Below are 19,218 nucleotides of genomic sequence, written 5' to 3'. Positions count from 1 at the left end.
AATTTGGATTTCTTTGTTGTTGTTGCATTCACAATTGGAGTTATGACTATGCTTTACGTTTTCCGACCGTAATTTTTCGTAATTTTGTTAATGCAACGCCACATTTTAGGAAATAAATTGTGTAATTTGCGTAATATAGTTTTACTTTCACCTAAAAAAGACGTATTTCCGAAACTATGAAGTAAGATTTTGAGTTTTATAATTAATTTTAGCTTCGCTTTAATTCTTCTGTTTAAGGAATTCTTTAGGTTTTTTGGAATGGTTTTCTTTTACCAATATTTTTATGATTCCCTTTCAACGACCATGTCCTTTTTTCAAATTGCTGGAACGTAATGAGTCGGAGCTTTGGCTCCGACTGGAGAAGCCCATCACTAGTTCGATTGATTGAGCGAAAAAGCTGTCGCATTATGGGCGACATGGATTTATTATGGTCAAAAATATGTTGTTTATTTTATTTTATGGGTAAATTTTTAATTTTACACATGCTGCTCAGCCTCTTTGTAATTAAACGATGATTCTTAAGAACTTTTTAAGTTTATACACAAGAAATGTGCTTTTTTTTGGAAAGAAATTATGGTTGAACAAAGAACAATTGTTTTGCTATCGTGCGTGACGTAGCCATTGTCAAATTTTGTTCTCCGGGAATTCGCTCCGCTGGATTCTCCAGCCTGTCAACGGAAGAAGAAGCAACGAAAAGCGGTCAAAGCTGTCTCAATCGAAAGCCAGCCATTTCTGCAGCTTGTCGTCTGCCTGACTGAGCCGGTAAGTTTGTGCACCAGAAATAAACTGTACTCAAAGTTTATTCTTTCTATTTAAAGCTGACATAAGCAGATGAAGTGATCGAGTGTGTAGAACGATTAGTAAAGTGCAGTAGTTGCTTTTGGGGCAACAAAGAGGCGCGGCAATGGAGTGTGCAAAGTGTGCTTCAAGGCCATCCTTAGTCAGATTTTAATCTTAGTGTTTTGTATGGTTAATTAAGCTCCCATCTGGTAATTAGGCCGAATATACTGTTACGCCTATTGTTTATGGGACAAAAGTCTCTTTTTCCCTATATGCTGCGGGGAATAACCAGTTCAATTTTTCACGCACTGTCTAGAATGTTCCGCCGATGCTCTACGCAGGCCCCTTCCACGTGACAGAAGCTCTCTTTCTCTCCTGTAGTGTTTCGTGGAAGGTCGTGACGCACTCTCCGGGATGGATGGCCGTGCACACCGGTTCCATTTGACACCCTCCGGAGGTGATAATTGTGCGTGTATGTGAGCTTTGAATGCTTCACCCGAAGTGTGAACGAACGCAAAGATTCCAACCCCTATTGTGATTAGAGTTGCATGAAGCTGGCTTAAGGGAGGGGGGATTTTGCAAAACTCTTATTTCGGCAAGCTTTAAAGTTTCCCAGTCATGAGCGAGGCGCTTACGACATAATGCGACTTTTGGTCTGGTTATATAACAAGATCGAAAAGTCGGAAGTTGGAATGTCTCCACTGGAAAAGGATGGTGTACAATGATTAGTATCGGTATATTCACTTAAAAATTAACAAGCCTCAAATCCTCATACTAATTTTCCACTCTTTAAATGAATTGAGTTAGTAAAAGCAATCACCTCGAGCGCAAGAAACAGGATTGTTTTTGCTAAATTGGAAATTAGTTTTTATATAATCGCACGGCCGAAGGAACGTTGTTTTAAAGGTCTTCCAATCTTATCTTATCGCAAACGTGGCTGCGTCGCTGGTCGCTTCTACTGTCCGTAGAACATCGTTCCTCTTCAACTTCAACTGATGTCGTAATGTCCCCAGACTCTGCTGATATCGATTTAATACACTTCGAAGCGATGCAGGAACTAAAAGAAAACTAATCCATTTCTGCCCTTCTTTACCCTTCCTTCTCCCACTTCCAGGTGTCGCAAGGATAAAAGATTCATTCCACCATGTTTGCCGGACTGCTGGATGCCGCACGGAACTCGCCCTTCCGCACACCGTTCACACGCGTGCACTGTGACGACGGTACCGAGAAGGCGGTAGTGCCGGGCCGTTCCGTTCAGGCAGCCGCCAGCCGCGAGGTTGAGTTCGGCTCGAATGAATTCTTCGGCCTGTGTGCGGTCGGAGGTATCCTGTCGTGCGGTATCACCCACACCGCCGTCGTACCGCTCGATCTGGTCAAGTGCCGGCTGCAGGTCAACCAGGCCAAGTACAAGAATCTGTTCCACGGATTCAAGGTCACCATCGCGGAGGAGGGTGCGCGCGGTCTGGCCAAGGGATGGGCACCGACCTTCTTCGGCTACTCGGCCCAGGTAAGATCCTCAAGATGGATAGCGGATGATAAGCGGGACTATGGGGCGGGGCATTCGGTTGCACTTATCTGTCTGGCAGGTCCCACGTGAACGCGTTTTGATAAACTGTCCGTGACCTTTTTTGGAAGACAAGCTCGTACAAAAATGATGCAGTTTTTTAGTGGGTGAGAAACCATGTGACTACACCGCGAAGCGGTAATACGTGCAGGGTGGGAATCACTTCTAATGCAACCAGCACGACGTGCTTCATATGAGATCATTTAGTCTGTGTGAGTTCTAAACATTCTACACTACGCTCTGTGCGGCACAATGTTGGCTGAGTAATTGAACTGGCCTTGGGGCGGTTCAACGTATACACAAACGTGTGCCGTCGTGTCTCGTTACGTAATGCACTGTGAACGGCACTGTGCGTTTTTGCGATGCACGTTTTTCTTGCGGAGCGCTGTGGAACTTGAAAATCAATAATGCAAACTTTGGAAAGGATGCGTTCCGTAACAATTATGTTTTTATGATACAAACAAACTGCGATACCAATGTTACTGTTTTGTTGAATTACAGTGGCAATTGACTTCGTGGTACGCTGTAAATCATTATTATTTAATAATTTCAAGGTTTTCCAGGAGTTCTCATAGCTGTGGGACACTTTATTGACTGCTACTTACATAAAATAAACTTAATATATTGCGAATTGGACACTATAGCACCCTTTTAGGATAAATCCAATAGGAATTTCAAGGGAGCCTGTCCAAAAAAGGATGCCATAGAGTCCAATTTCCATCATATGAAGTTCACTCCCTGTAAGAAAGAGTCAAGGAAGCGTACCACAACTATGAGAACTCCTGGAAAACCCTGTAATGTTTTTTTGTGTGGGAAGTTAAACAAATTCAAAATAATAAATCGGACTTCTATTTCATCTTTAACAGTATTCCAATCAGTTCTACAAGTAATGCTCACTTTCGTTTATAATTCGTCAATTTCCCCAGGGTGCTTTCAAGTTCGGTCTGTATGAGGTGTTCAAAATCAAGTACGCTGACATGATCGGCGAGGAGAATGCCTACCTGTACCGTACCTGGGTGTATCTGGGCGCTTCTGCCTCGGCCGAATTCTTCGCCGACATTGCGCTTGCCCCGCTGGAGGCGGCCAAGGTCAAGATCCAGACCATGCCCGGATACGCCAACACGATGCGACAGGCCATGCCGAAGATGATGGGCGAGGAGGGCGTTATGGCGTTCTACAAGGGTCTGGTTCCGCTGTGGTGCCGTCAGATCCCGTACACCATGATGAAGTTCGCCTGCTTCGAGAAGACCGTCGAGCTGTTGTACAAGTAAGTACTGGCGTTTTTGTGCCATCGTTTGGCCCGAGCATCACTTTATCTAATCCACTGTGTTTCTTTTGTTACTTTCCGTCGTCCACGTTCTGTACAGGCATGTCGTGCCGAAGCCACGCGACCAGTGCTCGAAGGGTGAGCAGCTGATTGTGACGTTCGCTGCCGGCTACATTGCCGGTGTGTTCTGTGCCGTGGTGTCCCATCCGGCCGATGTGGTGGTGTCCAAGCTGAACCAGGCCAAGGGATCGTCCGCGATCGATGTGGCCAAGCAGCTGGGCTTCATGGGCATGTGGAACGGTCTGACGCCGCGTATCATCATGATTGGTACGCTGACCGCCCTGCAGTGGTTCATCTACGACGGTGTGAAGGTTGCCCTATCCATCCCCCGCCCACCCCCGCCAGAGATGCCGGAGTCGCTGAAGAAGAAGCTGAACGTAGAGTAATTCTAGCGCCACGGGTGAAAGGAAGTCGAAGCATTTGTTTGTGATGATGGTGTGCAGCACTGTTGTTGAAGTGGCTTCGTGCGCGCTGCTAAGCAGGAACGAATTAGTAATATTTGTTGCATTCCCCGGCCCGGCAATTGGAGTGTTTTTGTGAAAAGGTGCACGCGCGAGAAGAAGAGCGAAATAGGTATTGAATCGGAATGTTCCAACAACTGAATGATATTTTGTGAAACCCCGAACGGATCGAAGTAGTCCCAGCAGTGTGTTCCGGTGCTAATGATTATGTTTTTTTGCAACAGCAATGACGGCCACGTAAGATGCAATATGCCCGGTACATGTGTGTGATCGCGTGCTTAAACAACCCGAGCTATGTGTGTGTGTGTACGTGTGTGTGTGTGTGGGCAGTTGCCGCCGCCGAGCTAGTTTAAGCATTTGTGCGCTACCCTTTAAAGTGTCACAGCATCATCGTAAATAAAATCCTTGAAGCCGTCGTGTGAATTACGCTACGATTAGTAAACCCATAACCCAAATGTCCCGTGTTTGTTCTATATTGTGAGAAATGTTCAAATAATTCGCTCGAATTTCTCCTGGGGAAGTAAAGCTGAAGTGAATGTGTAAGCTGGGGGTGTTGAGAGTGTTGTTTTTGCGCTTCCCTTATGTAAAAGGTACAAAATAGGCAACACAAAATTCCCTAGAAATCGAAGAAAATGAAGAAGATTTGGTAAGTAGAAAGGTCGAGCCAAGAACGGTGTCGCTGTCCTTCATCAGCTGATAAAACCGAAAGCGTACGGGGCTGTTCTCTGTTTCCACTGTGACGTCATCAATTCGTCTCATTCGTCTCTTTGCCATCTTGTTGTGAAGTGTGAAAAGTCGCGGAGAGCAAAACGTCACCACCGTTGAGTACGGTTAGGTACGTACTACGAATCACATGACGACGGTTGCCTTGCTTAGAGGAACGTAAGAGGGAGCGAGGGGTGTTCAGTTTCTCGATTAGTGGGTCAGAAAGGGATACAATTTGCTCTCACAGTAATGCTCAAATCTTCTCCTAAATCCTTCTCACTACTGTTAGATGCCGCTCATTTACGCTCTTCTCTTTCTTTCTCTCTTTTGCAGGAGGGTGAAGCTACGGGTGCTCGCAGAATTTTCCCCATTCCGAAGGAAAAAAGGCGATCCGCGGGAGATCCGCTCGTGTATGCTTTCACAAACACGCACATACAGTACAGCCCCCGCCCCCCTCGACCGCCCATACATATGGCAAGGAGAGACCGGAAAGAAGGGATCGAATGTACGTACATCCTCCCCGGTGGAGCGGTGTGTGGGGCGAGTAGCAAGCAGCGCCAGCTCTAGCCAGAGTACATTAGCTGAACGAAACTGCGGCTCAGAGCGACCGTAGCACGGAAAGATCTCGCATCGCAGCAGGCGACGGCAATTGAAGGTAAAGTCAAGGGGGGCACCATCAGTCAGGCAGTACAGAACAGACAGCAGGCAAATTGTTCGACGTCGTTTGCAGTGGTGAAGAAAAGGTGCGACGGGCCAAAATTGTGATAGAGGGTAGCAAGTTGCGTGTGCGAAAAAACAGAGGTGTGCAGTGTGTTGAAGTTTATTTTGTAGATCATTCTTTTTGATAGGAGGGTTGCCTGAGGCTGTGTGCAAAACCACTTCACGCAAGAGGGAAAAGGAATACGTCCACCAAGCCGGGTGTGCTTTACGGAACAAATAGTTTCTAATGCTAATACGTCCCCAGTCAAAACTACTATCCCATTTCGCTTATCCAATCCGGCTACAGCGCCAAGAGGAACGTTCAGTGGAATCCGCTTGAGGTTATGTAATCGGAGGAAGGATTTGAAAAATGCTGCCGTATCACACACGATAACGTCCCGATCGAACGGTCGGGGCATAGACGGTTGAAACTGCAATGAACAAGTAAACGTGTGCATTAGTTTGCATCTTTACTGGATAAGAAAAAAAGAAACGAGATTACATCAAGCAAGCGCACGAGGTGGCGCGCAAAACGGGGAGGAGAAACAACGAGACGTGAAGACGTGTGGATGCTGCTTGTGACCCAACTTGTGTGCGCCAATGTCGCTGCTTGTTGCTTCTTCGCGTGGAGCGAAATTTAATTTTAGACACACTACTGTCCTCTCGTCCTACCCGTCGCGCGCGCGTCCCCTTTACGTCTACGTCATCCCCCCTTCATGTTACGCTGGCAAGCAGTTTCGAAACGGGCTGTTCTTGAACTTGGACAAAAGAAAGCAGCTATCCCGGTTAGCTGTGCACGAGCGTTTGGTGGTCCGTTTCCCAGTTGCACAGAGCGGAGGCATGTGGCTCCCCACGCGGCCAATTAAAAAAAAGAAGCACGTGCAGCGAAGAAGGTTCAGGTGCCGATAGCGAAAGTATTTCTCTTTGGCACCAATTAGACAATCGATTCGCATCCCCCCTCCCCACCCTTAATCAATGATGATGCACTGATCCACATTGTGCAGGCTGTGGCCCCGGTGTCGTACAAAGAGCTTTGCATTACAGCTTCGTTGGGTTGCCGCGTGTGTGTTACGGTTACAACTATTTTTACGACCAACGTCCGAACCGAAGAAAAGGAGGTCATTATGCAACATTGAACCTTCAAGTGTGTCTGTAGACCCGTGTCTTTTGTGATAGGGAAGGAGGATGGTTAGAATGGGGTTTTGTTTATGCTCTGACGTCTTCTTCGACGGTTCATTTCTCTTCGGTTTGATGGTTTAAGGTGTCGGAACCAGGGACAGCCAGGGACAGCTTACATAATTGGCGCAAACCTTAGTCCAATCCGAAAAGCAGCAGTCAACCTAAACTTTATAATAAATGCTTCTTTCTTCATTGATCGCTTTCAGTTAATATCCGAGTGAATCGAAGCAAGCAACAGCAGACCCCCAAGCATCATGTTCACCGCACTACTGGACGCTGCGCGTAATTCGCCCTTCAAGACGCCGTTCACGAAGGCACAGTGTGATGCCGGTACCGTCGCCCCGGTCCGTGGCCGCTCCATTGCGGCCGCCGCCACCGATGAGGTCGAGTTCGGTTCGACCAAGTTCTTCCTGCTGTGCGGCCTCGGCGGTATCATTTCCTGCGGCTCCACCCACACCTTCGTCGTGCCGCTCGATCTGGTCAAGTGCCGGCTGCAGGTCGACCAGGCCAAGTACAAGAACGTGTTCCACGGCTTCAAGCTCACGCTGGCCGAGGATGGTTCCCGCGGTCTGGTGAAGGGTTGGGCCCCCACGTTCTTCGGCTACTCGGCACAGGTAATAATGGCGCGGGATCATTTTTAGCGGTTTGCATTTCACTTCCATCATTGTCACCGCGGATCACTTTGGGATGACATACGAGACACACAGACACGCACGTGGCGTTTTGCGCTTGCATTTCAGATAATGGAATGCTAATAGACTTAGCACACAAGTGTCACATTGTGCGCTTTGTTGTAATTGTGCATTAAGTGTGATCTTGCGATGACATTCCCTTCCATTGCTTATCAGCAGCGTTCATCGCCTACTTGCTTCTGTTGCCCTACAAAGCTGTACTATTCCTCTTTCCACCTCCCCAGGGTGCCTTCAAGTTTGGTCTGTATGAGGTGTTCAAGGTGCAGTACGCCAACATGCTGGGCGAGGAGAATGCCTACCTGTACCGTACCTGGCTGTATCTGGGTGCATCCGCCTCGGCCGAATTCTTCGCCGACATGGCTCTGTCGCCGTTCGAGGCGGCCAAGGTCAAGATCCAGACCATGCCCGGATTCGCCAGCAATATGCGTGAAGCGATGCCGAAGATGATGGGCGAGGAGGGCATCATGGCGTTCTACAAGGGTCTGGTTCCGCTGTGGTGCCGTCAGATCCCATACACCATGATGAAGTTCGCCTGCTTCGAGAAGACTGTTGAATTGCTCTATGCGTGAGTGTTTGATAACGGTGCAGGCGCTTGAAATGGAATTTATGAAACGAGTTCTCTTTCGCCAACAGTTACGTCGTGCCGAAGCCACGCGACCAGTGCTCGAAGGGTGAGCAGCTGATTGTGACGTTCGCTGCCGGTTACATTGCCGGTGTGTTCTGCGCTATCGTTTCCCATCCGGCCGACGTGGTCGTGTCCAAGCTGAACCAGGCGAAGGGATCGTCCGCGATCGATGTGGCCAAGCAGCTCGGCTTCATGGGCATGTGGAACGGTCTGATGCCGCGTATCATCATGATCGGTACGCTGACCGCCCTGCAGTGGTTCATCTACGACGGTGTGAAGGTTGCCCTATCCATCCCCCGCCCACCCCCGCCAGAGATGCCGGAGTCGCTGAAAAAGAAGCTTGGAGTGCAGTAAACCCTCCCCACCACATCGCCCTTTTCCCCTCTCTGTTGTCCTTACCTTATCCTAATTGTTAGCTTCCCATCAACATCATCCTGTTCCGCAAACTCTCGTACTCGTACTTTAATATCGTCTATTAGGGATGGCTGTCTTCGTCAACACTCAACTTCAAACACGAATGCTTCGAATGCCAGTAATTTTAAGAAACTCAACACACGAACTCTCCGCGGATCGCTTGCCGCCAGCCACCACCGTTCGTTCGTCTGTCGCTATGCGAAAGTCATTCGATTTGCAATAACAGTTGTTGCAGCTGCAATAGCACAGTAATATTCAGTATTGCATCGTGTGCAAATTGAAGTTTAATAAAACAAAAAACAAAAACAACGGGGCAACTACTCGCGCGAGCTGTTATCGCCAAAAAGGATCGGACGCAATGTGTTTGGCTTGGTGTGTGCGAGTGAAGGATATATCCAAAGAAAGGAATTATACATACAGAACACAAAAAAACAGAAACACACCAAAGTCGTTGAATAATAAAAAAAACTAGACAGTATAAAAAAATGTGGAAAAAATCAAACGATTGGACTTATAATTCCAAATAGATCTTCAGACGCAAATGGTACATTCGCCCGACTTGGGTGGAAAATGTTCGACTCTTTAACGGGTTTGGAGACTCGTGGCCGCAAATGACTAAATTGTAAGTACCTATACGCTTTATTGTTTTATTTCTTGTTTTTGTTCATTCGCAAAAATCGATTCTGTGTCTTTATGACGATATTCTTCAGCTTATTGTTGTAGTCATTAATGGTGGAGTATTCATTTTTCCAGATGTCTGCAAAAGATCATAGAAAGCATTATGCAAACAAGGTCACAAGGAAGGTAGGGTTGCACTGGACTCACCGTAAAGCAACTGGTTGAAGATGTAGAACGACAGCATCGATTCTTTGGTCGTGCTGTAGCCGAGCTCATTGATTAACGATTCTGTGATGAAATCTTTCAGCACGAGTTCCAGATTCCGGTTGTACTTCTGCACGGTGGCGCCGATAAAGTTGACCTGTAGCGAAAGAAAATATTAAGCCTTCTGCTACCTAGATGACCCACAGGGAGACTAAAATCAACGACACGAAACTTACAAACGACACAAATGACTCCTGGTCGGTCGTGATGGATTCTTCCAGCTCTTTCAGTTCCTCGATCCGGTTGATGGGGAACTCGACCAGCTTCAGTTCATCCTGCTCGATGAATTCTCCGATCAGCTCGCTGTCGGAATCGAGAGATTCCAGCTTCAGCTCCAATCCTTCATCCCCACTGCTGCCAACAATAACTCCGCCGGTGGATTGTGGCAGATTTACCATTCCGGCTTGCTGCTGTCGTGCGGCCGCTTCAAGCGAATCTGCCTGCTGGTTCATGTATACTATGTTTTCCAACTTCTTCTCAATGTCATCCAGCCGTGCGATGATCGATTTCAGTGTAGCCGGATCGAATGTCGTACTGTGCGGATCGGCGAACGTTTTGTGAATCTTCTGTATGACGGCTGGAAGTGGTTGTTTAGGGGTAGCGTTGTTAACGAAACCTACATTTTGATACAAACTATCCTCTTTTGCTTACAAATATCATCCTCGTCGTCCTCAATATCCACCTCGTCGATGCTTGCATTGGTGCGGAACTTCTTTACCTCTATTCGAATATCGTCGGAAATATTGAAACTCCTGATTGTGGTGGAGATGTTGGATTGTATCACGTTCATGGTGTTGGGGTAAGTTTTGCTTAATTCCGGACGAGGACCTTATTTTTCTACGAAACAACCCCTAAAAATTCAATGTAAACAAATGGCGCTGGTGGTTTGTTATGACAGTTGTTCGAGTGCCTAGTGGTTGGCATTGGTGCGGAGATGACTGTCACGTTGGGTGTGACGGATTTTGAAAAATATAAAAAATATCAATTTTAATTAAAAAAATCATTATCATTAAATTTATTACCATTTGTTTCTAAAATAGACTGCAAACTCATGTCAAAATCGAATTCCAACACTCTTTTACAATTATATGCTTAGTGCAATTTATTTGCATGTTCTGTATAAGCCGTTTACACTTTATTTGCCTCTATATTCCATCATACTTATCTATTTCGGATTATTTTTATCTTTCGGTTGTACATGGATCATAACCTTTATTGCACCATCGACGCCGTGGCGAGTCGTGTGGAACGCTTTGGCCGTATCTTCGATGTTGAAATGATGCGTAATGAGCCGCTTCACATTCACCTTTCCGCTGGCCACCAGGCTTAAAGCGACAGGGTAGCTGTTAAAGAAAGACGAATTAATTTCCATAAAGACGAGCACAATCACCGCTATCATCACTTACTCATTGCAGTACCGGAACACGCCTCGTATATCGACCTCTCGGGCAAGTGCATTGACTAGCGGCAACTTTACCTCGGGTGCGCCCATGCCCACCATCACACCAACACCGCCCGATTTGGTGGCCAGGATCATAAGCCGGGCCGTCGATTCCGCCCCGCTACAGTCGATCGTTTTATCCGGCGCACCGCCCATGCGCTCGTGTATGATCGTCACCAGCTCAGCCTCCGTCGCGTCCTTCGGTATGGCTAGCGTTTCATCAGCACCCAGCTCCTTCGCCACGTCCAGCCGGTTCTGGAGCAGATCGGTAACGAGCACTTTGCCCGCACCCATCGCTTTGGCCACTATCAACGTCACCAGACCGATCGGTCCCGCCCCAAGAATTAGCACCTGCGAACCGAGCCCAACGTTTGCCCGCCGACACGCATGCACACCGACCGAAAGCGGCTCCAGCAGGGCACCCTCCTCCATGGTCACGTGGTCGGGCAGTTTGTAGCAAAAGTCGGCCGGATGGGCAAAGTACCGGGTAAGGTTGCCATCGTACGGCGGGGTGGCACAGAAGATCATCTCCGCACAGAGGTTGTACGAACCGCCCTTGCAGTATTCGCACGTGCGACAACCGTAGCCAGGTTCGATCGCAACGCGATCACCAACATTCAGATGCTTCACCTTCGAGCCCACCTTGGACACCACACCGGACGCTTCATGGCCTATGACCATGGGTTTTTTCACGATAAAATCACCGATCCGTCCCTTGACAAGATAGTGCACATCCGAGCCACAGATTCCGACGACGTCCATCTCCAGCAGCACCTCTAAAAAAGTGACCGTAGGTTAACTTAAAGGTTAACTATTGAAGTACAGCAAAGAACTTACCGTCATCTTTCGGCACCGGAATGGGACGCTGCTCCAGGCGCAGATCCTCAATACCGTACAGCACCGCTGTGAGATTGTCGCTCTTATTGGCCATCGCAAACGTACTAATCTTGCTCGCACAGTGCCGCGTTGTTCGTCCCGACTTTAAAACGCAACTGAAACGGACCCCTACCGAGTCGTCTTGCTTTATCTCCCGGGCGGAGGGTACCGTTTATTGGGTGTTTTTATTAGCTAGCCAGCTCTGTATGAGTGAGCTGTCGATAGCGCAGCTGTTTGTACGGGGTCCCGGCGATGAAGCTGAGCTGGAAAAGGAAGCAGTGCCGGGTACGTTCAATGAGAATGGTTTGTGATGGCATGCCAGTTGTTATTTGTGTTTCTTCTTCGCTTCGATAGGGCATAGAGGACGTATAAACGCAGGATTCACCTTGAGCGCAGAATGGACGAGAAAGGCGGCAGGGATTCCGAGCAAATAAAGTGGATTTCTTTAGTCTTCTGAATGTTATTCACTCCTAAAAAAGGGTAAATAACATTATGCTTTTTATCATACACACAATTGCACTAACACTTTACAGTTCACATCAAACCTAAACAAAGCATCATTCTTGATCGGAAAGCGTTATTTCTTATCTCATTTTAACAACATTCTCTATGCAACTTATCATCAAATGGATTTTACCTTTAAATGTAAAAAAAACTAACAGATAAATGGATATTAATAAAAAAAATGCGGAGCGCACGGCACTTTCTAACTTCGCTTGTTTACACAACAGCTGGAGTTTGTTGACATGATTAGGCTATGCTCTTGGCACTTGTTTCATCTAGTGCGTTTCTGTCGTATGGAGTAACAATGTGATCCCGAGTTACGCGGTTTATACGTGTTGAAGATATCTTCTGTATAAAGCACATTATTTTTAAGGCCAAAATAACAAAAAATATGGCTATGTTAATGGGAATTCTTTATTATTACTAAGTTACTTATATTTCTTCTCATTAAAAATATGCAATCTTTTTAATAAGATTTTATTTATCTAATTCGATTTCTAATAAATAACAAACAGACGAAATGTATTAATTTATGTCACCAAATCCAAATCCATTTTTGAACTTTATTTATTTACCGTTATTTGAGTATCTATTTTTTCCTCCAGTTTTCTTCAGAACAAATCCCCAGTTCCAGTTGGGGCCGGTCTCGTCAACTCGTACGACTTAACAACATGCTCGTCATGGGTTCAAGCCCCGAATAGACTGTGCCCCCATACGACTGACTATCCTGCTATGGTAACAATAAATCACTGAAAGCCAAGCTCACTTCACTAGAGTGGGTACAGACAGGCCTTGACCGAGGACGATTGTTGTGCCAAAGAAGAAGAAGAATGTCACCTGTTAATTAGTTATATCTGAACCATAATATGGACATGCATAGAATGAACATGTTTTCTTTATTTACTTCTTCTTCTTCCATTTGGCGTAACGTCCTACGTGGAAATGCCCCGGCCAATACAGGCTTTCGAGACTAATTCATTACCACGCAACCCGGATAGTCAAAATCCTAGCTACGCGGGGACGGTCCATTCTAGGCTTGAACCCATGACGGGCATGTTATTGAGTCGTTTGAGTTGACGACTGTACCACAGACCGCCTTGTCTTTATTTAGTAATTGAATTTAATTCGTATGAGTATAACGTATAGAAACTCTCAACCTGGACGAATATCACATCCATTTTTTTTGTTGCTTTTCAAGTTTAATTAACAACTGAATTAACGAACTAAATAAATTTAATCACGATATGCTATTAATAATAATCTAACAACATTCATTGAAACAATCGATCCAATAAAACCACAACTTGATCAACGAATGCGTTCTGGTCGTACTGGTGATTAATGTGCATCGTTTTGAGCATGCTGATTAGCGTTTCACGTGACTCGGCTTGATCTTCAGTGCATTTAGCGTGAGTGGGGGACGCCTTCGCCTGCATCGCCAGTGTTTTCTTCACACAGTGATTACCACCGACAATGTGAAGCGAGTAGTTTGCATTTGCCGGCGTGATACATAAACCGCCGCGAGATGATTCGGATGCTTTAGTGTACATTAGCGAGGGCTACCGATCGTAGCGCGATCGAACGAGCGAGCGCAGCATCAATCAGCAATAGCAGAAGCAGAATCGGTCGGAAATGGCACAGCGGAAAGTTACAAATCTTGCCGGCGTGGTACACGGCGTCGAAGACTTTCGTGTGGTGAGTGAGTGCAGCGCTGTCAGCAGCGGGTAGGCATGTACTGACGAGCTGATCGATTTTGTGCAGGAAGAAATCCCCATGCCACGGCCGCGCGATCATGAGGTCCTGCTCGAGATGGACTGTGTGGGCATCTGCGGCTCGGACGTGCACTACGTGTCGCACGGAGGATTCGGCGACTACAAGCTAAAGGACAAGCTGGTGCTCGGCCACGAATCGTCCGGTGTGGTGGTGGCCGTTGGAGCAGACGTAACCAGCCTGCAGGTGGGTGATCGTGTCGCCATTGAACCCGCGATTGGCTGTCGCACTTGCCGGCACTGTAAGGCCGGCCGGTACAATATCTGCCCGCAGGGTGTTTACTGTGCGACCACGGGGCATGGCAATTTGTGCAACTACTACACGCACGCGGCCGACTGCTGCTTTAAGCTGCCGGCGAATGTGACGATGGAGGAGGGCGCCCTGCTGGAACCGCTTGCCGTGGGGGTGCACTGTTGCCGCCGGGGTGGTGTCGGGATTGGCAGCACGGTGCTGGTGCTCGGTGCCGGACCGATCGGGCTCGTTACGCTGCTGGTAGCGAAAGCGATGGGTGCGGCCAAGGTGTGCGTCATCGATCTGGTGGAGCGGAAGCTCGAGCTAGCCAAGACGCTAGGGGCCGATGCAACGCTGGCAGTTAGCGGACACGATACGCAGGATGAGATCGTGAAGCGCATTCATGCACTGCTCGGTACTGCGCCAGACATTAGCATCGAGTGTACGGGGGCGGAAGCGTGCGTACAGCTGGGAATTGAAGCTACCGTACCGGGCGGTGTGGTGACGCTGGTTGGCATCGGTGCCATACAGCAGCGTGTCCCGATAACGACGGCCCTGGTGCGTGAGATTGACATCCGGACGGCGTTTCGGTACGCCAACTGCTATCCAGCAGCGGTCGCGATGGTAGCGAACGGTACGATCGATGCACTCAAGCTGATCACGCATCATTACGAGCTGCAGGAATCGGACCAAGCGTTCAATACGGCCCGGTACGGGCTGGACGGTGCAGTCAAAGTAATGATCCACTGCCAACCAAGGAACAAAAACAATCCACAACGAAAGGTGTAGGCATCGTTTCTGGAACGTCCCGCTCGGCAGTGGGGCGAAAAGCTGCGTCAATAAATCTTTATAGTATTTGCACAGTCCCAGTGTTTTGCGTTTATGAATCAAACGTGACATCAGAAAGAAGCCATGATTCTCCTCAGCTCCACAGCACGTTGCATTGCATGATGTCCGGTCCGTTCAGTCAGAGATTTGCAATGCATCGTTAACGGAGGCATCCCTGACCCAGTGTCTTGTTCTCTCGCTATATCATCTACATCGACTAGGCCTGGTTGCTTCGATGCTAACGACAGGGCAGGGACAAAAGGCAAGATCGCACTGCAAGAGAAGTCAGTCCCCTCCATCGACTGCGTTTGTCTGTCTGTGAACAATCATTGGGGGTAATTTGATTGGCCCGATACGGCGGCTGTTTTGCCATCGCCACCCTCGCCATACCAATGCCGCTACTACTGCTGCATCTTGTCATAATCTATAGGCATTCGGTTCCCCTGTAGCGCACGACACCAACAACGATCGCGGGAGCGCGTCTAATGTCGCCAGTTTAAACTAGTCATGGTGTTTCATGGCAGGCGAAGCTGAAAATAGCATTATCGCTATCAGTAGCAGTTGGAGCCGCTGGAGGCATGGCACCCCAGCAATGTTGACGTATCGACAGCTTCTCTCGGTTGGTTCTGATTACTGTCCATCAAGCATGTAATGTACACAGCCGATTAGATAACCTTTTAAGTCACCGTAAAAGCTAGGAAACAGTGTACTTTAACGTTAAATGAACAGCATGGAAAAACAAAACAGCTCTTGAATGCAAATCGAGCCGAGGTCAATATTTTTAGGCTATAAAGATTCGGCTGGAACAATATGGGCTTGGAAGATGACCGGGTACGAACAGAGCTGTAAACAATAAATGATAAAGTCCGAAAGAGTATTTCGCGGAAGATAATAGAAGCTGATTAAAGCTGTCCCCTCGTGGGGTTTCTGTTTGTCACTGTGCAGGTTCGGGTGCCAAATCATAACTCCATTACTGATGCACTATTGACAGCGTGAAGGATAATTTGGCATGATTTGGAAATAATCTTTGACCCTGCGCCTTGCGCATCAATGGTGTGGGAAAAAATTTGGCACCGAAACAGAATATAAAAGATCGCACCGTGCATGCAAAAACCAGTCAGTAACGGTTTCGTGTTTGCGTGAAGATTGTGCAGCAGCAGCAGCTAGCCCCCGAAAAGACAACATGGCACCAACGCAACAGAATATGGCCGCCGTTTGCTATGGGCGGGACGATCTGCGCCTGGTGCCGATCGCAATGCCCGAGCCCGCCTTCAACGAGGTCGTGCTCGAGGTGGACAGCTGTGGCATTTGCGGTACGGACGTGCACTTCCTGAAGGAGGGTGGCTTCGGCGATCAGAAGCTGATCCGTCCGCTGGTGCTCGGCCACGAGTCGGCCGGTGTAGTGCGCAAGGTGGGCAGTGCCGTGACGCACCTGAAGGTGGGCGATCGGGTCGCGATCGAGCCGGCGGCCGGCTGCCGTACGTGCGATCTGTGCAAGGTGGGCAAGTACAACATCTGCCTGAACGGGAAGCACTGTCCGACGAAGCACCACGATGGCAACTGCTCGAACTTCTTCTCGCACTATGCGGACTGTTGCTTCAAGCTGCCGGATCACGTGACGATGGAGGAGGGCGCACTGCTCGAGCCGTTGGCCGTTGGGGTGTATGCGGGTCGGCGGGCGGACATTCGGCTGGGCAGCCGGGTCGTCATTTTCGGTGCCGGACCGATCGGGCTGATCTCGCTGGTGGTGGCGAAAGCGATGGGCGCTACCCGCACGGTAGTGCTCGATCTGGCCCGCGCCGGTGTGCGGTTGGAAGCGGCCAAGAAGCTTGGCGCTACGGCCGTCATACCGATTGGCGAGCAGGATAGTGAGGATGAGCTGGTGAAGCGCATACAGGAGGCGCTGGGTGGACCGGCGGATCGTGCGCTGGAGTGCACCGGTTCCGAGCCGGGCATGCGTACGTCCATCAGGGCGACACGCAACGCCGGCATTGTGTGTTTGGTAGGTTTGGGCAATGAAGAGGTGCGGCTGCCGATGGTGGATGCAATTTCGCGCGAAATTCAAATCATTACCGTAATGCGGTACAATCATGAGTGAGTTGGGGAGTGAGCATGCTGGCGGTGGTTTGCGATGCAGCGAATTGGTAATGATGCACTCTTTTGTTGTACTTTTAGCTATCCCGCTGCGCTAGAAATCGTGTCCAGTGGGTATGTGGATGTAAAGCCCCTGGTGTCGCACCATTTTGGGTTGAAAGACGTTAACGAAGCCTTCCGGGTGGCCGCCGCTGGGGAAGGATTGAAGGTGATGGTGCATCTGACTCCGCGCGATAGCAACAATCCCAAGAAGTTCGTAAACTGAGAAGAGATGCGAGTGTGGACAATACATTTAAGCGGTCTTGAAGAGCTTTAATAAAAACTTGGGGGGTTGAAATCTTATCTTAAACTAAATATATATAAACCATTATCGTGATGACACCTACTAATTGATCTCGCCAAACTGCTTTGCTTCGCGCTGATAACGCACCACCATCGCTGTGGGTATTGGTGCTGCGCTTTATCGCATCGTTTGATCGCGTTTGATTACGAGCCTATCGACGTCAAGCGCACGGTCGTGGTACGCAAACATGCTTGTGCGTAACGCCCGTACGTCTATATAAGCCGGTGTGCGACGCGGCCACGCGCCAGTTCATTTACGCCTAGAGAGTCTGCTACGATGGCACCGAACAAAAATCTTGCCGCAACCGTGTACGGTCCCAACGATCTGCGGCTGGACGAGCGTCCCATACCGGAGCCGGCATTCAACGAGGTCGTGGTGGAGGTTGATACCTGTGGCATCTGTGGTACGGACATCCACTTCCTGAAGGATGGTGGTTTCGGTGCCCAGCGGCTCGTCAAACCGATCGTGCTCGGTCACGAGTCGGCCGGTGTAGTGCGCAAGGTGGGCAGTGCCGTGACGCACCTGAAGGTAGGCGATCGGGTCGCGATCGAGCCGGCGGCCGGCTGCCGTACGTGCGATCTGTGCAAGGTGGGCAAGTACAACATCTGTCTGGATGGGAAGCATTGTACGACGCAGAAGCACGATGGCAACTGCTCGAACTACTATGCGCAGTACGCGGACTGCTGCTTCAAGCTGCCGGATCACGTCACGATGGAGGAGGGCGCACTGCTCGAACCGCTGGCCGTTGGGGTGTATGCGGGTCGGCGGGCGGACATTCGGCTAGGGCAGCGCGTGATCATCTTCGGTGCCGGACCGATCGGGCTGGTGTGCTTGATCGCTGCCAAGGCGATGGGTGCGACGCGCACGGTCATACTGGATCTGGAGCATGCCAAGCATCGGTTAGAGGTCGCCAAGAAGCTTGGTGTGACGGGCGTGATCGGTATCCGGAAGGAGGACACCGAGGAGGACCTGGTGAAGCGGATACACGAGATCTTGGGCGGGCCGGCCGATCGGGTGCTCGAGTGTTCCGGCTCGCAGCCCGGCATGCGGGTGGCGATCAAGGCGACCAGAAACGCGGGCCGCATCTGTTTGGTGGGGCTAGGCAATAAGGACGCTCAGCTGCCGATGGTGGATGCAATCTCGCGGGAAATCGAAATCACCACTGCGATGCGTTACAATCATGAGTGAGTTTTGCTAGGCGTGTTTGGAGGAGGTACGATTGCGAATGTTTAATTGTGTAATTTGCATTTCATTTTAACAGTTATCCTGCCGCATTGGAAATCGTAGCCAGTGGGTACGTTGACGTGAAGCCGCTAGTTTCGCACCACTTCGATCTGCAGGACGTGCACGAGGCTTTCCGGGTGGCATCGCAGGGCGAAGGTATTAAGATTATGATTCACCTTGTGCCACGGGACACCAACAACCATGGCAAATTTACGAACTAAACGGACATGTTTTGTGATAATAATAAATGAAAAAAATGTTAAAACATGTTGAAAAAATGAGGATAGTAAAAATACAACTCACTTCCGACTGACTATCCTGCTATGTGCAATCAGTAATTCACTGAGCGGCAAGCCCCCAAATAAGAAGAAGAAGAAGTTGCTAAACAAATAGTTCATAAACAACGCTTCAAAAAAAGCAATGTTTAGAAGTGTGTGGGAGCCGGTCCGGTGATGTACTCGTTAAATATACGACCTAATCACATGCCCATAATGGGTGCAAATCTCGTATCAGAAGAGACTTCCCTTCCTCGTACGTAGCACTAGTTATCTTGCTATATGTACACCAATCAATCATAGA

At 48.8% G+C, this 19,218-nt stretch overlaps 7 protein-coding genes across 12 annotated transcripts; 5 read left to right on the top strand and 2 right to left on the bottom strand.

Annotated features, from left to right (window-relative positions):
- The first annotated feature begins 485 nt into the window (after nucleotides 1-485).
- On the top strand, nucleotides 486-4,581 carry LOC11175525 (solute carrier family 25 member 3). Of its 2 annotated transcripts, none has more exons than XM_003436483.2 (4): nucleotides 486-762; nucleotides 1,895-2,287; nucleotides 3,271-3,611; nucleotides 3,712-4,581. In XM_003436483.2, the coding sequence occupies exons 2-4, from the start codon at nucleotides 1,925-1,927 to the stop codon at nucleotides 4,055-4,057; spliced, it is 1,050 nt and encodes a 349-aa protein (XP_003436531.1). In that variant the 5' UTR covers nucleotides 486-762; nucleotides 1,895-1,924; the 3' UTR covers nucleotides 4,058-4,581. The 2 variants fall into 2 exon arrangements, with proteins under 2 accessions (XP_003436531.1, XP_061500866.1); XM_061644882.1 differs by having other exon boundaries at nucleotides 716-989.
- A 594-nt stretch (nucleotides 4,582-5,175) lies between these two features.
- Nucleotides 5,176-8,755, top strand: LOC1274250 (solute carrier family 25 member 3). 3 transcript variants are annotated; one of them, XM_313339.5, is made up of 4 exons: nucleotides 5,176-5,492; nucleotides 6,922-7,329; nucleotides 7,632-7,972; nucleotides 8,041-8,755. In XM_313339.5, exons 2-4 carry the CDS (start codon nucleotides 6,970-6,972, stop codon nucleotides 8,384-8,386), a joined length of 1,047 nt encoding a protein of 348 aa, XP_313339.4. In that variant the 5' UTR covers nucleotides 5,176-5,492; nucleotides 6,922-6,969; the 3' UTR covers nucleotides 8,387-8,755. The 3 variants fall into 3 exon arrangements, with proteins under 3 accessions (XP_313339.4, XP_061500867.1, XP_061500868.1); XM_061644883.1 differs by having other exon boundaries at nucleotides 5,443-5,580; XM_061644884.1 differs by lacking the exon at nucleotides 5,176-5,492 and adding an exon at nucleotides 6,746-6,797.
- A 307-nt stretch (nucleotides 8,756-9,062) lies between these two features.
- On the bottom strand, nucleotides 9,063-10,229 carry LOC3290869 (uncharacterized). The gene is made up of 4 exons (XM_562437.5): nucleotides 9,980-10,229; nucleotides 9,505-9,905; nucleotides 9,272-9,425; nucleotides 9,063-9,203 (listed from the first exon to the last, which is right to left on the bottom strand). The coding sequence occupies exons 1-4, from the start codon at nucleotides 10,116-10,118 to the stop codon at nucleotides 9,094-9,096; spliced, it is 804 nt and encodes a 267-aa protein (XP_562437.3). The 5' UTR covers nucleotides 10,119-10,229; the 3' UTR covers nucleotides 9,063-9,093.
- A 175-nt stretch (nucleotides 10,230-10,404) lies between these two features.
- LOC1274249 (sorbitol dehydrogenase) lies at nucleotides 10,405-12,388 on the bottom strand. 3 transcript variants are annotated; one of them, XM_061644880.1, is made up of 5 exons: nucleotides 12,283-12,388; nucleotides 12,031-12,115; nucleotides 11,607-11,908; nucleotides 10,735-11,545; nucleotides 10,405-10,671 (listed from the first exon to the last, which is right to left on the bottom strand). In XM_061644880.1, exons 3-5 carry the CDS (start codon nucleotides 11,698-11,700, stop codon nucleotides 10,494-10,496), a joined length of 1,083 nt encoding a protein of 360 aa, XP_061500864.1. In that variant the 5' UTR covers nucleotides 11,701-11,908; nucleotides 12,031-12,115; nucleotides 12,283-12,388; the 3' UTR covers nucleotides 10,405-10,493. The 3 variants fall into 3 exon arrangements, with proteins under 3 accessions (XP_061500864.1, XP_061500865.1, XP_313338.4); XM_061644881.1 differs by having other exon boundaries at nucleotides 12,177-12,366; XM_313338.6 differs by having other exon boundaries at nucleotides 12,031-12,380.
- A 1,146-nt stretch (nucleotides 12,389-13,534) lies between these two features.
- Nucleotides 13,535-15,013, top strand: LOC1274248 (sorbitol dehydrogenase). Its single transcript, XM_313337.6, has 2 exons — nucleotides 13,535-13,844; nucleotides 13,911-15,013. The coding sequence occupies exons 1-2, from the start codon at nucleotides 13,782-13,784 to the stop codon at nucleotides 14,937-14,939; spliced, it is 1,092 nt and encodes a 363-aa protein (XP_313337.5). The 5' UTR covers nucleotides 13,535-13,781; the 3' UTR covers nucleotides 14,940-15,013.
- A 1,084-nt stretch (nucleotides 15,014-16,097) lies between these two features.
- LOC1274247 (sorbitol dehydrogenase) lies at nucleotides 16,098-17,414 on the top strand. The gene is made up of 2 exons (XM_313336.5): nucleotides 16,098-17,072; nucleotides 17,154-17,414. The coding sequence occupies exons 1-2, from the start codon at nucleotides 16,162-16,164 to the stop codon at nucleotides 17,335-17,337; spliced, it is 1,095 nt and encodes a 364-aa protein (XP_313336.5). The 5' UTR covers nucleotides 16,098-16,161; the 3' UTR covers nucleotides 17,338-17,414.
- Nucleotides 17,415-17,576: 162 nt separating this feature from the next.
- Nucleotides 17,577-18,917, top strand: LOC1274246 (sorbitol dehydrogenase). Its single transcript, XM_313335.6, has 2 exons — nucleotides 17,577-18,599; nucleotides 18,677-18,917. The coding sequence occupies exons 1-2, from the start codon at nucleotides 17,692-17,694 to the stop codon at nucleotides 18,858-18,860; spliced, it is 1,092 nt and encodes a 363-aa protein (XP_313335.5). The 5' UTR covers nucleotides 17,577-17,691; the 3' UTR covers nucleotides 18,861-18,917.
- The last annotated feature ends 301 nt before the right edge of the window (nucleotides 18,918-19,218 follow it).

Source organism: Anopheles gambiae, chromosome 2 (assembly GCF_943734735.2).
Source record: "Anopheles gambiae chromosome 2, idAnoGambNW_F1_1, whole genome shotgun sequence".
NCBI lineage: Eukaryota > Metazoa > Arthropoda > Insecta > Diptera > Culicidae > Anopheles > Anopheles gambiae.
The sequence above is the reverse complement of the archived record's forward strand: the minus strand, read 5'-3'. Positions and strand labels throughout refer to the sequence as shown.

Coding starts and splice junctions, on each gene's coding strand:
- LOC11175525 (XM_003436483.2), top strand. CDS start 1,925: ATGTTTGCCGGACTGCTGGATGCCGCACGGAACTCGCCCTTCCGCACA. Junction 2,288..3,270: donor TCTTCGGCTACTCGGCCCAG/GTAAGATCCTCA, acceptor CAATTTCCCCAG/GGTGCTTTCAAGTTCGGTCT. Junction 3,612..3,711: donor ACCGTCGAGCTGTTGTACAA/GTAAGTACTGGC, acceptor CGTTCTGTACAG/GCATGTCGTGCCGAAGCCAC.
- LOC1274248 (XM_313337.6), top strand. CDS start 13,782: ATGGCACAGCGGAAAGTTACAAATCTTGCCGGCGTGGTACACGGCGTC. Junction 13,845..13,910: donor GCGTCGAAGACTTTCGTGTG/GTGAGTGAGTGC, acceptor GATTTTGTGCAG/GAAGAAATCCCCATGCCACG.
- LOC1274250 (XM_313339.5), top strand. CDS start 6,970: ATGTTCACCGCACTACTGGACGCTGCGCGTAATTCGCCCTTCAAGACG. Junction 7,330..7,631: donor TCTTCGGCTACTCGGCACAG/GTAATAATGGCG, acceptor CCACCTCCCCAG/GGTGCCTTCAAGTTTGGTCT. Junction 7,973..8,040: donor ACTGTTGAATTGCTCTATGC/GTGAGTGTTTGA, acceptor TTTCGCCAACAG/TTACGTCGTGCCGAAGCCAC.
- LOC1274247 (XM_313336.5), top strand. CDS start 16,162: ATGGCACCAACGCAACAGAATATGGCCGCCGTTTGCTATGGGCGGGAC. Junction 17,073..17,153: donor GTAATGCGGTACAATCATGA/GTGAGTTGGGGA, acceptor TTGTACTTTTAG/CTATCCCGCTGCGCTAGAAA.
- LOC1274249 (XM_061644880.1), bottom strand. CDS start 11,700: ATGGCCAATAAGAGCGACAATCTCACAGCGGTGCTGTACGGTATTGAG. Junction 11,546..11,606: donor TCCGGTGCCGAAAGATGACG/GTAAGTTCTTTG, acceptor TCACTTTTTTAG/AGGTGCTGCTGGAGATGGAC. Junction 10,672..10,734: donor GTGTTCCGGTACTGCAATGA/GTAAGTGATGAT, acceptor TTTCTTTAACAG/CTACCCTGTCGCTTTAAGCC.
- LOC1274246 (XM_313335.6), top strand. CDS start 17,692: ATGGCACCGAACAAAAATCTTGCCGCAACCGTGTACGGTCCCAACGAT. Junction 18,600..18,676: donor GCGATGCGTTACAATCATGA/GTGAGTTTTGCT, acceptor TCATTTTAACAG/TTATCCTGCCGCATTGGAAA.
- LOC3290869 (XM_562437.5), bottom strand. CDS start 10,118: ATGAACGTGATACAATCCAACATCTCCACCACAATCAGGAGTTTCAAT. Junction 9,426..9,504: donor AGGAGTCATTTGTGTCGTTT/GTAAGTTTCGTG, acceptor CTTTCGCTACAG/GTCAACTTTATCGGCGCCAC. Junction 9,204..9,271: donor CTTCAACCAGTTGCTTTACG/GTGAGTCCAGTG, acceptor GATCTTTTGCAG/ACATCTGGAAAAATGAATAC.